Source organism: Meles meles, chromosome 3 (genome assembly GCF_922984935.1).
Source record: "Meles meles chromosome 3, mMelMel3.1 paternal haplotype, whole genome shotgun sequence".
Taxonomy (NCBI): domain Eukaryota; kingdom Metazoa; phylum Chordata; class Mammalia; order Carnivora; family Mustelidae; genus Meles; species Meles meles.
Genome location: NC_060068.1, coordinates 29359616 through 29376685, shown reverse-complemented (window position 1 = coordinate 29376685; position 17070 = coordinate 29359616). Strand labels below are relative to the sequence as shown.

Here is a 17070-nt window from a genome sequence, read left to right as displayed (position 1 = left end):
ATGGAGAACACCAACTGGCTAACTAACCACACTGGGAGATCAGATTTCATCCTGGTGGGAATCTTCAGTGAATCCAAACACCCAGCTCTCCTTTGTTTGGTCATTTTCGTGCTTTTCCTAATGGCCTTTTCTGGAAACACCATCTTGATTCTATTGATACATTCTGATGCCTACCTCCACACCTCCATGTATTTTTTCATTAGCCAGCTATCTCTCATGGACATGATATATATTTCTGTTACTGTGCCCAAGATGCTCATGGACCAAGTCATGGGTATGAACAAGATCTCAGACATAGAATGTGGGATACAAATGTTTCTCTTTGTAATACTAGCAGGTTCAGAATTTTTTCTTCTAGCCTCCATGGCCTGTGACCATTATGTGGCCATCTGTCATCCTCTTCGTTACCCTATCCTCATGAACCATCAAGTGTTACACCTTCTAGCATCTGGCTTCTGGTTCCTGGGCTCAGTGGATGGCTTCTTGTTTACTCCCATCACCATGACCTTTCCCCTCTGCAGATCTTGGGAGATACATCATTTTTTTCTGTGAAGTCCCTGCTGTATTGAAACTCTCTTGTTCGGACACTTCCATCTATGAGATTTTCATGTACCTGTGCTCTGTCCTTATGCTTCTCATTCCTGTGATAGTCATTTCAGGCTCTTACTACTTTATCCTCATCACCATCCATAGGATGAACTCAGCAGAAGGACAGAAGGAGACCTTTCCCACTTGTTCTTCCCACATGACTGTGGTCACCCTTTTCTATGGAGCTGCCATCTATATTTACATGCTCCCCAACACCTACCATACACCAGATAAGGACATGATAGTATCTGTCTTTTTACACCATACTCACTCATGTGCTCAACCCCTTGATCTATATAGTCTAAGAAATAAGGATGTTATGGGAGCTCTGAAGAAAATGTTGAATGTGGGACCTGTCTTTCAAGAAACTATAAAGTAGGGGCACCTCGATGGTTCAGTAGGTTAAGCATCTGCCTTTTGCTCAGGTCATGATCCCAGAGTTCTGGGATCAAACTCTGCACTGGGCTCTGTGCTCAGTGAGGAGTCTGCTTCTCCTTCTCCTTCTGGCCCTCCCACCCACTCATTACCTCTCTCTCAAATAAGTAAAATGCTTTTTAAAAAAGAAACTATATAGTAGGAAACTTTTATATATTTCCTCCATGTATTAATAAAAGAAACCCCTTTTTAATTTTTTTTTAAAAACTCTTTAATTTTCTAATTTTTATTCTTTCAAAATATATCATGCAATTATATATACTGATGTTATAATTAATGAAGTTGATAAATTCACTCTGACTCTGTAGAACACCCATATTCTTAGGAAATACATAATTAAAATATTTAGAGAAAGAACGGTCTTGTGATTCTATGTAATTGATTGAAATGAGGAAGTGAGAGAGGGGTGATGAAGAGAAAGAGGTTAAAAAAAAGCTAACTGTTGAGTCTGGGTAAAAGGTATGTGGCCATGGGTTATATTATTCTTATTCATACTACTTTTCTGTAAGTGTAAAATTATTCCACACGAACAGTTAAAATATCAGTTGTCCTACATTTTTAAACTTTGTATTCTGTTTGCTGACAGTGTAAGTGACAATCTTATAAAATGTGCTCATTTCAATGTGACTAATTAGTACTGTGACAATCCTGTCATCTGCCTACCTTGTATCATCTGTATCATCCCTTAATTTGCTAGACCACAATGATATGCACTATGTGGATATGGTCCCAAACTGAAAGCACCTAGTGGTTAAACTGTAGGTTTAGTATCTATGCTTGCATAAGAAACTGTGGGACAAATATGAACTCAGAATGAAAGGAAGATTTAGGGGAGGTTCCCTGCTTGAGGTGATGTCTGAACCGAGTTTTGAAGTACGTAATTTATTAAACAAACAAACAAACAAAAAAGAGATAGAAGCATGATATCAAATATTCAAACTTAGTCATTTATTCAATAAATACTTAAACTCTTATAATCCAGAATAACAGCTAAATGAGTTTAAAATATGAGCACTATACGGTTGTTGTTTTCAAGGAATTTGAACCTGTATAGTTTTATATGGAAAGAGGTACTATACAATGTATGGTAAGCCTAATATCATATATATGATGCTAATGCGGAAAGTGTATGGCTCATAAGGACACATATGTTTTATCTGTGGTACATGAATTTGGTCAAAAAAGGGGACTCAGATCAGCCTCTGGAACTGAGTACAAATGTTGACTAGATGTTCCCTCAGATGAGTACAGTAGACTGTGGCAGAGGGCACTTTCTCAGGGACAATGTGCCACAGAAAAGGCACAACATGTGCAAAGGTCTGAAGGTTGACAAAGTATAAGGGATAAATGTTTCAATCGTCCATTCTTTCCTACTTTATTTTATAGACTTCTTTCTTGCCCTTCTGTGACCCAGAGTTTTACAAATAGTAGCAAAATGACTAGATCTTCACATTAGAAATGTTAAATTAGTGGTCACTTGGGAAAGTGCAGCACTGCAAGTAGAGAGACGAAGTGAGCGACGATGGTGAAGTAGATGGTGTTGATCTAAATTGAATGGACCATGCCTTGACACCAGGATGGACTGGATGGAGGAAAGGTATATTTGGAATATGTGGGGCCTTTCGAACGTGGTCCATAGAACCACAGACATGGTTACATATCTATATTTTATAACGGGGCTGTGTCCAACTTGTGAAAAATCAGTTAGTTTCAAAAGTACGGGTTAATTTTCCTCTTAACACACTTGATTAGTTCATGATTGTAAAACAAAGATCTTGCAGTGTTTTGGAAAACAATATCAGAAAACCAATTCTCAATATTTTTTGTTGCAATAAAACTGAATACATTATGGGCACTCTAAAGTAATTAAGAAATGTATGTATCACCCCTCAATTTTATGACTATAATGATACATTTCATGGTTCCATTTACAACACCCAGACATGAAGAATAAAATTAGACAAAATAAAACAAAATGTGGTATGGAGCTATATTATTGCAAAGATTTTTTATTTCAAAAATTATTTTTATTTTTATTATTATCATATAACGTATCGTTTGTTTCAGGGGTACAAGTCTGTGATTCATCAGTCTTACACAACACACAGCACTTACCACAACACGTATCCTCCCCAATGTCCATCATTCAGTCTCCGCATTCGACCACTGCCCTCTCATCGAACAACCCTCAGTTTGTTTCCTGAGATTAAGAGTCCCTTATACTTTGTCTCCCTCTCTGATTTTGTCTTGATCCATTTATTTCCTCTCTTCTTCTATGAACCTCTGCCTTCTTTCTTAAATTCCATACATCAGTGAGATCATATGATAATTATCTTTCTCTGATTGACTTATTTCACCTAGCATAATATCCTCTAGTTCCATCCATGTTATTGTAAATGTCAAGATTTCATTTTTATGGCTGTGTAATATTCCATTGTGGTTTTTTGTGTGTGCTTGTGTAATCACATCTTCTTTATCCATTCATCTGGTTATGGACATCTCAGCTCTTTCCACAGTTTGGCTATTGTGGACATTGCTGTTATAAACATCGGGAAGAAGATGTCCCTTTGGATCACTGCATATTTGGGGTAAATACTCAGTAGGGCAATTGCTGGGCGATAGGGTAGCTCTATTTTCAACTTTTTGGGGACCTCCATGCTGTGTCCCAAAGAGGCCGCACCATCTTGCATTCCCACCAACAGTGTAAGCGGATTCCCCTTTCTCCACATCCTGGACATTTGTCATTTCCTGGCTTAATTTTACCATTCTGACCGAGATGAGGTCACATCCCACTGTTGTCTTGATTTGTATTTCCTTGATGCCAAGTGATATTGAGCAATTTTTCATTTCTCTGTTGCTTTTTGGATGTCTTCTTTGTAGAAATGTCTGTTTATGTCTTCTGCTCATTTCTTGATTGGATTATTTGTTCCATGAAACTCACTGTGTTTCATAAATTCTTCATATATTTGAGATACTAACCCTTAATTTGAGAATATCTGCTCCCATTATGTCAGTTGTCTTTTGGTTTTGTTGACTGTTTCCTTTGCTGTGCAAAAGGATTTTTATCTTGATGAAGGCTCAGTAGTTCATTTTTGCCTTTGTTTCCCTTGCATTTGGAGACATGTCTAGTAAGAAGTGGCTGTGGCTGAAGTCGAAGAGGTTGCTGCCTATGTTCTCCTCAAGGATTTTGATGGATTCCTGTCTCATATTTAGGTCTATCATCCAGTTTGACCCTTTTTTTGTGTGTAGTACAAGGAAATGGTCCAGTTTAATTCTTCTGCATGTGGATGGCCAATTTTCCCCACAAAAAAAAAAAACTCTATCTTGAACAAGAACAACAACAACAATCACTTTAAAAGTTTTTAGAACCATTAGTTTTCTTTTTAGGTAATGTGTCTAAAATACAATTTCCATAGTCTTTACTAATAAAAGTTTACAAGTTTTATGTAGTTGGTAAAGTTATTTATCAAATTATATACAACACCTAATACTTGGAATTTGTGTTTCAAATTTCCTGCATCTAGAGTTAGAAACTGAAATGGAAGAGCTACAGGCACTCAGATGCACTTGCTTACAACTATCAAATAAGTAGCTGCTCTAAAATAGTTTAACATTTTCAATTTTTAATTTATTCATGTGTTTTTGATAGTGATACCTCCAGCCAGAGGAATCACTTCTATCCCATGGTAACAAGGTTTCAGGTTTCTACATCCTTTAGAGCACATTAAAGACCATTATTGGAAATCGTCATCCAAATTCAGAATTAATATTATTGTTCATTGGATAGAAAATCTTCCATTATTAAATTTCTGCTTTCTTGAATGTGTTCAAAAATAACATTTGAAGTGGGACGCCTGGGTGGCTCAGTGGATTAAGCCGCTGCTTTTGGCTCAGATCATGATATCAGGGTCCTGGGATCGAGCCCCACATCAGGCTCTCTGCTCTGCAGGGAGCCTGCTTCCTCCTCTCTCTCTGCCTGCCTCTCTGCCTACTTGTGATCTCTCTCTCTGTCAAATAAATAAATAAAATCTTTAAAAAAATAACATTTGAAGAAACATAAAGAACAAAACAATTTTCTAGGGATAGCTAAAGAATTAAACTTCTTAAACATAATAAGATACATTAAAATTAACATTTAACATAGTTTTGATTGTTTTTCCCCTCTTAGGTCATTATTTGTAAACATACAATTCAATGTACCTGACTGGCATTGAGTTTGGAAAATGAAAACCGCCAATGATATGGTTAAAAATCTTTGAGTTGTGTAATTTAAACTTCTATTTTAGTGAAAAAAATCAGGCATGTTTTTTTTTTGTTTTTTTTGTTTGTTTGTTTGTTTGTTTTTTAATTCAGTGAGCTAATTTAAGATCTTATGATTTCAGTGCTTGGAGACTGGGTTGTATTCTATAGGATGGACATGTCCCCAATTCCAAAATAAATTACCTATTAATAAGCTTAATGATGTCATTGTTGAATCTTGATAACAATAATTTGATAACTAATACTGTCTGCTACAAATATGTCTACATAAATGATTACTTCATAGGAAAAATAATCAATGATTTTTAAATTTTGTTACAAAGTATTAATTTAAAACTATATAGTTCTAGACTAATTTAGCAACCACAGTCTGTGAAGAAAGAGGACAAACATCTTCATTGTGCTGAGAGTCTCTATCCTCCCCCTCATGCATGTTTTTTTCTGTGACCAGAAAGGGTTAATTGTCCCTCAGCCTTCTGGATGGTTTGCCAATGAGAGCCCCCAAGCAAATGATTAAAGGTTAGAAGACATAGATCTTTGTATTTATGCCCTCAGCATTGTCTGTCAGACCGGCCAAGATTCTCCCCTCTGAGGCATTACCCTCACCTCTGGTCATCCTCAGCAATTTTAGGTGCTATGGAACATGATAACCATATCTACTCCCCTTGTCCCTTGGGAGCGAGGCTGGAAAAAGCTTCCTTTTTTTTTTTTTCTTTTTGGTGACTTTTGGTCATTCTCCAAAACTTGGTAAAAAATTCTTAAGCCTGTCTACCTATTTTCTGCATTAATCCTAATGTAATCATCCACGAATATTGGCTACACCTTACAGATATTTGCCAATATAACCATTTTCTTCTAGATTACATATTTAGGATTATATTTTACTGATTATGTTTATTTAACATCTTTCCATATGGTCATTACTTCAAGTATTTTTAATTCAATTTTATTTTTTCAGTACTCCAAGACTCATTGTTTATGCATGACACCCAGTGTTCTGTACAATACTTGCCCTCCTTAATACCCACCACCAAGCTCACACATCTCCTCCACTACCCTCCCTTCCAAAACCCTCAGTTTGTTTCTCAGAGTTCACAGTCTCTCATGGTTCATTTCCCCCTCTGATTTCCCTCAATTCACTTTTCTTTATATTAAAAAGTGATGTCTTTTACTTTTTGCTACCCCAAAATTTGTAAAATATATAGCACTGTTAATCTCTGTATACATTTAAATACAATAAGCTATATTTTTTTGGTATGTAGTTATAAGTAGAATTAATTATAGGCCATACACTTCTCAGTTTTATTAGATGCTGCTAAAATGTTTTATATTTTTACTTTTCCTATTACATATGTGTCCCAGAAATATTTATAAAGTATGAGAAGTGAGATGTACTGTTGTATATTTAAGAACTGAAGAATGTAAGTTAGTATAGCCACTTTGGAAAAAAGTATGAAGGTTCCTCAAAAATTTAAAAGTAGAACTACCCTATGAGCCAGCAATTGCTCTATTGGGTATTTACCCCAACGATACAGACGTAGCAAAAAGAAGAGGCACATGCACCCCGGTGTTCATAGCAGCAATGTCCACAATAACCAAACTGTTGGAGCTGAGATACCCTTCCAAAGAAGAATGGATAAAGAAGATGTGGTCCACATATAACAATGGAATATAATGCAGCCATCAGAAAAGATGAATACCAACCATTTGCATTGACATGGCTGGAACTGGAAGATATTATGCTGGGTGCAATTAGTCAAGCTGAGAAAGACAATTATGATACGGTTTCACTTATATGTGGAATGTAAAGATAGCATGGAGCACATTAGGAGAAGGAAGGAAAAAAATGATGTGAGAGAATCAGAGGAAAAGACATACCTCGAGAAACTATGGACTCTGGGAAACAAACTGAAGGGTTCAGAGGAGAAAGGAATGGGTGGATGTGTTAGCTCATTGATAGGCATTAAGGACGGGATGTATTGAATGGAGCACTGACTGTTATGTGCAAACAATGAATCATGGAACACTACATCAAAAACTAATGATGTACTGTATGGTGACTAACATAACATAAAAAAAAAGAGCTAAAGAGTGAGGAAAACAAAACTGTTACAATCAAGAATTTTAGGACATTATGGTTGACACTTAAAGAATATGGAATTTAAAGGTGCCAACCCGCTTGTACAATAAAAAGTCCATATGTAATTTTTCAATCCCACCAAAATTAAGTGCTAATAGCCTATTGTTGATTGGAAGCCTTATCAATAACAATTAATAACTATTTTGTTTGTTAAATAATTAATATACAGAATTTTTAATAATCTAAATATTTTTTCTTTTTTAAAATTTTATTTTATTTTTCAGTTTTCCAAGATTTATTGTTTGTGTCAACACCCCCAGTGCATTATTTTTTTAAGATCTTACTCATTTATTTGAGAGAGAGACAGACAGACAGAGAGTGCACAACAGCGGGGGAGGGGTAGAGAACAACAGGGGGACAAAAGGCTCCTGAGCATGAAACCTGACACAGATCTTGATTCCAGGACCCTGAGATCATGATCTGAGCTGAAGTCAGATCCTTAACTGACTGAGCCACCCAGGCATCCCTAATATACTGTATGCTTACAATAAAGTACATTAGAACACATGGTCCTCTCAATTGATGCAGAAAAATCATTTGGCAAAATAGAACATCCTTTCCTGATTAAAACTCTTCAAAGTATAGGAATAGAAGGAACACTCCTCAAAAATCTATCTATGGCCCCTGCCTCAGCTCAGGTCATGATGTCAGGGTCCTGGGATTGAGCCCCACATCAGACTCTCTGCTCAGCAGTGAGACTGCTTCCTCCTCTCTCTCTCTGCCTGCCTCTCTGTCTACTTGTGATCTGTCAAATAAATAAATAAAATATTAAAAATATCTATCTATGAAAAACCTACAGTTAATATCATTCTCAATGGTTAAATGCTGGCCACCTTCCCTTTGAGATCAGGAACACAACAAGGATGCCCACTCTCACCACTCTTGTTCAACATAGTAGTAGAAATCCTAGCAACAGCAATCAGACAACAAAAAGAAATAAAAGGTATTCCAATTGGCAATGAAGAAGTCAAATTCTTTCTCTTTGCAGATGACATAATATTTTACATGGAAAACCCAAAAGACTCCACCCCCAATTTACTAGAGCTCATATAGCAATTGAGTAATTTGGCAGGATACAAAATCAATGCACAGAAATCAGTTCCTTTCTTATACACTAACAATGAAAATATAGAAATGGAAATTAGAGAATTTATTCCATTTACTATAGCACCAAGAACCATAAGATTCCTGGGAATAAACCAGTACCCAAGGAATGATCTGTACCCAAGGAACTACAGAGTACTCATGAAAGAAATTGAAGAAGAAACAAAAAGATGACAAAATGATGGAAAAACATTCAATGCTCTTGGATCAGAAGAATAAACATTGTTAAAAGGTCTATACTGCCAGAACAACCTATACTTTCAATGCCTTTCTGATCAAAATTCCAGTACCATTTTTTCAAACTATTCCAGCAGTTTAATTGAAAAATATTACTTAAAATATTTCAATTAAAAAGGAGCTCTTTTGGAGCAAACAATCCCAAAATCTGTATGGAATCAGCAGAGACCCCGAATTGCTAAGGAAATGTTGAAAAAAAGAAATTGGGAGCATCACATTGCCTGATTTCAAGCTTTACTACACAACTGTGATCACAGTTGAGTACTGATGACAGCAGAGTACTGGCACAAAACCAGACACATAGAACAATGGAACACAGTGGAGAGTCCAGATATGGACCCACAACACTATGGTCAAATAATCTTTGACAAAGCAGGAAAAATATCCAGTAGAAAAAAGAAAGTTGCTTCAATAAATGGTGCTGGGAAAATAAGACAGCTAGGTATAGAAGAATGAAACTCAACCATTCTCTTACACTGTACACAAAGATAAACTCAAAAGTGATGAAAGACCTCAACGTTATGCAGGAATCTATCAAAATCCTAGAGGAAAACATAGATAGTAACCTCTTTGACATTGGCCACAGCAACATTTTTCAAGATACGTCTCCAAAAACAAAGGACACAAAAGTGAAAATGAACTTTTGGGACGTCAGCAAGATCAAAAGCTTCTGCACGGCTATGGAAACAGTCAACAAAACAAAGAGGCAACCCACGGAATGGGAGAAGATATTTGCAAACAACACTACAGACAAAGGGCTGATATCCAAGATCTATAAAGTACTCCTCAAACTCAACACACACAAAACTGATAATTATGTTAAAAAATGGGCAGAAGATAGGAACAGATAATTCTCCATAGAAGATGTACCAATGGCTAACAGACACATGAAAAAAATGTTCATCATCACTAGCCATCAGGGAAATTCAAATCAAAATCACATTGAAATACCACTTTTCACCAGGTAGAATGGCCAAAATCCACAGGACAGGAAGCAAAATGCATTGGAGAATATGTGGAGAAAGGGGAACCCTCTTACACTGTTGATGGGAATGCAAGTTGGTGCAGCCACTTTGGAAAACAGTGTGGTAATTCCTTAGGAAATTAAAAGTGGAGCTACCATATGACCCAGCCTTTACACTACTGGGTATTTATCCCAAAGATACTGATGTAGTGTAAAGGAGGGGCTTCTGTACCCTAGTGTTCAAAGCAACAATGTCCACAATCACCAAACTGTGGATAGAGCTGAGATGCCCTTCAATAGGCAAATGGAAAAGAAGATATGGTCCATATATACAATGGACTATTATGCCTCCATCAGAAGGGATTAATACCCAACTTTTGTATTAACATGGACAAGACTGGAGGAGATTATGCTGAGTGAAATAAGTCAAGCAGATAAAGTCAATTATCATATGGTTTCACTTACTTCTAGAGCATAAGGAATAACATGGAGGACATTAGGAGAAAGGAAGGAAAAGTGAATTGGGACAATCAGAAGGGGAGACAAACCATGATAGACTGTGGACTCTGTGAAACAAACTGAGGATTTTGGAAGGGAGAGGGGTAGGAGGAAAGGTGAACCTGGTAGTGGATATTGGAAGGGCATGGAGCATGAAGTGTGGTGCATAAACAATGGATCTTGGAAAGCTGAAAAAAATAAAGTAAATTAAAAAAAATAAAATAGGGGTGTCTGGGTGGCTCAGTGGTTTAAAGCCCCTGCCTTCAGTTCAGGGCATGATCTCAGGGTCCTGTGATCGAGCCCCACATTGGGCTCTCTGTTCAGTGGCGAGTCTGCTTCCCTTCTCAAAAATAAATAAATAAATAAATAAATAAATAAATAAATAAATAAAATGCTAAATATGTAAATGCTTAATATAAAAAATAAAGACAATTTAATACACCTCATAATGTTTATTGTCCTATATTCTCATAATGTATTTTCTAAATGTATTAATAGTCTCCTACAAAATAAGTTTTTAATTATCAATGTCAGTAAATTAATGCCAGTATAATATGATAGTTAAATTCATTTTGAATGGAAAAATAGAACGTAATCAAAGAGCTTTGTAATACACCAAAGCCATTCCCAAATGAGTTGTGCAAATGATACAAAACATTAGGATACAAAAATCTATGGGATAACGTTGGCATAATATTCTGAAGTTATAATATTTGGAGAGAAAGAATAAAAGAGTTAGTATAAAAATGTCCTGTTTTATATTTTCTTCAAAGGCAGGTCCCACATTCAACATTTTCTTCAGAGCGCCTTATGACATCCTTATTTCTGAGACTATAGATTAAAGGGTTTAACACAGGAGTGATGATGGTATAAAAAACAAATACAACCATGTCCTTCTCAGGAGTGTGATAGGAGTTAGGGAGTATATAGGTGTAGACAGCAGCCCCATAGAAGAAGATGACCACAGTCATATGGGAAGAACAAGTGGCAAAGGCCTTCTTCCAGCCCTCTGCTGAGTTCATCCTGTGAATGGTAAGGAGGATGAAAAAATAGGAACTTGAAATGACTGTCACAGGAATGAGGAGCATGAGGACACAGCACAGATACATGACTGTCTCATAGAGAGAAGTGTCTGAGAAGGAGAGCTTCATTACAGCAGGGACTTCACAGAAGAAATGATGGATCTCCCAGGATCTGCAGAAAGGGAAAGTAATAGTGATGGCTGTGAGCATGAATCCATCCACAGATCCCAGAAACCAGCAGCCAGATGCAAGGAGAAAGCATACTTTATGGCTCATGAGGACAGGGTAACGAAGTGGGTAACAAATGACCACATAGCGGTCATAAGCCATGGCAGCTAGAAAGGAAAATTCTGAACCTGCTATTGTTACATAGAGGAACATTTGCCTTCCACATGCAGAGGCTGAGAACTTATTTATACCCATGACCTGGTCGATGAGCATCTTAGGCACAGTGACAGAAATATACATTGCATCCATGAGAGACAACTGGTTGATGAAAAAGTATATGGGGCTGTGGAGGTGGGCATCAAAATGTATCAGAAGAATTAGGACACTACTTCCAGTTAAAGCCATCAAGAACACTACAAAAATGACCACACAGAGGAGAGCTGGGTGATTTGATTGACTAAAGATTCCCACCAGAATGAAATCAGACTGTCCCGTGTAATTGGCCACCCACTTCATGTTTTTCATAAGTTTCACTTACACCACTGAGAAGAGTTTTGGGATTAATGGTTATCCATGGGAGTCTTCCACCTGAAATGAATAAATAAATATTTACTGGCTGTGTATGTGAGTATGTGTTTGTTTATGCGAACCTCATTGTGTTAATCAGAGAAAGTTTTATGGTGTACAGAAATGAGATGATTAATTACTTAAAACTTAGCATTTAATAGAAAATAAGGCATTAGGAATTGTGGGTAAAAATATTTGGCAACTTATACTAAATTTGTTGTAGTTCAGGTTATATGGTAGCCTAATGATAGACATTGGCATCTATCAACATATATTGAGCATTTTCAGAGATAATAATTTAAACACAAAAAGTGAATATTTGAATGAAAAGTAAATAAAACTTCATTTTTAGAAATTTTGTTATACAAATCTGATTTATCTCTCTACTTTTAGAAACCAAATGGAATATTACAAAATTCTAGAATGTGCATATTATGTTAAAAGGGATTTTAAAAGTAACAAACGCAAATAGGGGGAAATCCTATACCGAATTTTTAATTCTGCCCCCCCCCCACCCCATAGAATAGGGCTATTCAGTGAGGCTATATTGGGAGGAGTGAGCCATACATTCCTAGGAACAGGCCAGGATCCTTACACATGACTGACCATTTAGAGACCTGAGTGGCATAGGGCAGGGATCTCATAATCTCATCTAACCACAGTTATAAATTTAGATTTTCCTCTATCCACTATTCCATTGTCCACTGTATGTAAAAACAGTATAAAATAATAATTTTTACATCAGGTGTGGTTAGGATTAAGTAAGATAAAATAATCAAAGTCCTTAGGACATTACCAGTTACAGAAGAATAAGCACATATACTGTTTATTTAAAGAGATAACACCTACAATACTCTATTTGCAGAATCTATGAAAGAAATGGCTGTTATTACTATTGTCTTATTATGTGGAACACCTCAGTTTTCCACTTTCAGCATCTGTCCATATATTTAAGCATTTGAATTTTATAATTTCTATAGTTCCAAACACTAGTATATATACATATATATGTATATGCTAATTTTACACGAATATATATGATGTAAGTAAATATAAAATGAATATATAAATAAAATATAAACACAAATATAAATATTTATTATTTTAACCCTGATTCATATCTCTGTGGAGAATTTCATCTTTTTTCTGTCTAATAAATACTTCTCCAAATTGAAATTAATCTCTTAATAAACTTGAGTGTGAAGGAAAAACTTGGATTTAGATGGTCATTGCTATTTATCAGCCAAAGCTTTAGTTATTTACCCAAATATCACCTGCTTCATGGAGATAGTAATTAATTTGTCATGGAAATGAATATATGTAGAGAAAAACTGCACACCTCTGGGATGTCACTGACTGAAATTCATTGTTAAATCCTCTATCTTGCTGCTGATAGTCTGAGTCTCTGTTAGACTCTGAAGAAAAATAAAAGTGAAATCAAATTAAGGAGGTAAGAGTTACCTACTCTGGGACAAATGTTATACAATGTGATTTAAACTACAATTTAAAAATAGATACAAAATAAATAAGAAAGATTGATAAATAAAAAACGGATGGGACTGGAGGAGATTATGAGTGAAATTAGTCAAGAAGAGAAAATCAATTATCATCTGGTTTTACTTACTTGTGGAACATAAGGAATAGCATGGAAGACATTGGGAAAAGGGAGGGAAAAATGAAGGGAGGGAAATAGGAGGTAGAGACAAACCATGAGATTCTGTGGACTCTGAGAAACAAACTGAGGGTTTTGGAAGGGAGGGATTGGGGAATGGATTGGTCTAGTGGTGGGTATTGACAAGGGCACATATTGCAGGGAGCACTGGGTGTTACATGTAACAATGAATCTTGGAACACTACTTCAAAAACTAATGATGTCCTGTATGGTAACTAACATAACATAATAAAATAAGAAGAAGAAAAAAAATCAAATACAAAATATCTATGGTCATTATGTAAACAATTACTAATAGCTTCTTCCACATTTCATTTATGGATATTAACATTTGTAACTCTTTAAAATTTCTGACATATGAAATGTTACATTTGAAGAGCCCTTTCCGGGATCCACACAATGACTAAGATACTGAGGAATTCGGAGATGCTTGCTGAGTGAATAGAGAAAGATGAAGGTGCTTGGGGATGCTGGGATAATCACTGATGCATTTTGATAAATAGGAATGACTGTGATCAAGCCACATTGAATAGCCCAACTAAGACACCTGAGAGACAAGGCGATGCTATCAGTATCATACAGGGCAACTAGCCTCCATATTTATGCTTATGTTTCTTTATCCAATTGCTTGAGATTAATATAAACAGCTTGGTGCACCATTAATAATGATGGTAGAATAATATTGAATCTGTTTTTGAAGCATCAAGGCAAATATTTAATGGTGCACTGTATTTAGTCTTCTCCAAGAGTCAATGACATATGTATTTTCTCCTTTTACACATTAAAGATATTCGAATTCTTGTTGTAAGTGCCTAATATCACAACGTAATCTGAGGGAGAACTCTACCTCAGCAGGAGTAGGACCAATGTTCTCTAATTCTGCCTTATATTGGTTGGGGACATAGTCCTCTCTCCAAAGTTTACAATTTAAATTTAAGGTCACACATCTTAAGTTTAAACAAAGAAACATAAACATGATTAAGACGTTTATTTCAGTCTTTTAGCTACTCAAAATAACCCTCCTCAAGTTAAATGTAATATCATTTCCTCTGCAAAATCTAAGCCTCACAAATACAAATACATTACAATACAGAAATAATATTCATTATTTTATTCCATCAGTAATTGGAAACTGAGAATCAGTTTCTAAATGTGTAAAAGCAAATATGAATTATATAAAGAGTTTCAAAGGGAATAGTGCATTTCCTTTTCTCAATAAAAATAGAGGAAAGGCAAAATAGTTGCAGAAATAGTGTCAAGAAAAATAGGATGGTCAGAAGCAGATCAGATCAAGAAAAATAATTCCTTTTTAGTTCCTCCACTTTTATCTACTTGTCTGGTTGAATCCACCATCAATCAGATGATACTGTAAGGTTCATCCAGATGGGTAAATGAAGTGTGGCCACATGAAGTTTATATAAGAAAAGCAGAAAAATGGCATCATTCCTGGTTGTAAAATGTTTTGTAGAGGAGAAGATAAGGTGTGTCTTTTTTTTTTCTTTTTTCCTTTAAACATACATCACTTTATTTTTTTTCTTTTCAACATAACAGTGTTCATTGATTTTGCACCACACCCAGTGCTCCATGCAACACGTGCCCTCACTAATACCCTCCACCTTGTTCCCGCAATCTCCCATCCCCCGCACCTTCTAGACCCTCAGGTTGTTTTTGAGAGTCCATAGTCTCTCATGGTTCACCTCCCCTTCCAATTTCCCTCAACTCCCTTCTCCTCTCCATCTCCCCATATACTCCATGTTATTTGTTATGCTCCATAAATAAGTGAAACCATATGATAATTGACTCTCTCTGCTTGAATTATTTCGCTCAGCATAAATTCTTCCAGTCCCATCCATGTTGCTACAAAAGTTGGGTATTCATCTTTTCTGAGAGAGGCATAATACTCCATCGTGTATATGGACCACATATTCCTTATCCATTCGTCCATTGAAGGGCATCTTGGTTCTTTCCACAGTTTGGCGACCATGGCCATTGCTGCTATAAACATTGGAGTACAGATGGCCCTTCTTTTCACTACATCTGTATCTTTGGGGTAAATACCCAGTAGTGCAATTACAGGGTCATAGGGAAGCTCTATTTTTAATTTTTTGAGGAATCTCCACACTGTTCTCCAAAGTGGCTGCACCAACTTGCATTCCCACCAACAGTGGAAGAGGGTTCCCCTTTCTCCACATCCTCTCCAACACACGTTGTTTCCTGTCTTGCTAACTTTGGCCATTCTAACTGGTGTAAGGTGGTATCTCAATGTGGTTTTAATTTGAATCTCCCTGATGACTAGTGATGATGAACACTTTTTCATGTGTCTGATAACCATTTGTATTTCTTCATTTGGCAATGAAGAAGTCAAACTCTCTCTCTTCGCAGATGACATGATTCTTTATATGGAAGAGCCTAAAGACTCTACCCCCAAACTACTAGAACTCATACAGCAATTCAGTAACGTGGCAGGATACGAAGTCAATGTACAGAAATCAGTGGCTTTCTTATACACTAACAATTAAAATACAGAAAGGGAAATTAGAGAATCTATTCCATTTACTATAGCACCAAGAACCAAAAGATACCTGGGGATAAACTTAACCAAAGATGTAAAGAATCTGCACTCAAGGAACTACAGAACACTCATGAAAGAAATTGAAGAAGACACAAATAGATGGAAGACCATTCCATGCTCTTGGATTGGAAGAATAAACATTGTTAAAATGTCTATACTTCCTAGGGCAATCTATACTTTTAATGCCATTCCAATCAAAATTCCCCCAGCATTTTTCAAAGAGCTGGAGCAAATAATCCTAAAATTTGTATGGAATCAGAAGAAACCCCGAATTGCTAAGGAAATGTTGAAAGACAAAAATAAAACTGGCGGCATCATGTTACCTGATTTCAAGCTTTACTACAAAGCTATGATCAGCAAGACAGTGTGGTACTGGCATAAAGTTAGACACATAGACCAGCGGAACAGAGTAGAGAGCCCAGATATGGACCCTCAACTCTATGGTCAAATAATCTTCGGCAAAAAAGGTGTGTCTTTTGATAAATCCCCTTGAAATTTTAAGAATCATGTGGCTAAAACAGCTAAAAGAAAAAAAAAAGCTAATCAATATTTTAGTTGCACTATTCTTGCTTTCTCTTCATTACTTTTAAATAATCTCCTTTCATCATTAAATGTAATATGCATCAAAATCTATTTAAAAGATTTTATCCATTTATTTTAGAGATAGAGCACAGAGGGGGAGTGTGAGGAAGATGCAGACTCCCCATTGAGCACAGAGCCCGATGCAGGGCTTGATCCCAGGACCCTTAGTTCATGACCTGATCTGAAGACAGACACCTAACCAACTGAGCCACCCAGGTGCCCCAATATGCATCAAAATCTTAACCAATATTTAAAATAATC

The 17070-nt window shown here is 36.2% G+C and overlaps 1 protein-coding gene and 1 pseudogene across 1 annotated transcript; one reads left to right on the top strand and one right to left on the bottom strand.

Annotated features, from left to right (window-relative positions):
* On the top strand, positions 1-967 carry LOC123938107 (annotated as a pseudogene).
* Positions 968-10993: 10026 nt separating this feature from the next.
* LOC123939195 (olfactory receptor 2T29-like) lies at positions 10994-11932 on the bottom strand. Its single transcript, XM_046001132.1, has one exon. It carries the CDS (start codon positions 11930-11932, stop codon positions 10994-10996), a length of 939 nt encoding a protein of 312 aa, XP_045857088.1.
* Positions 11933-17070: the final 5138 nt, after the last annotated feature.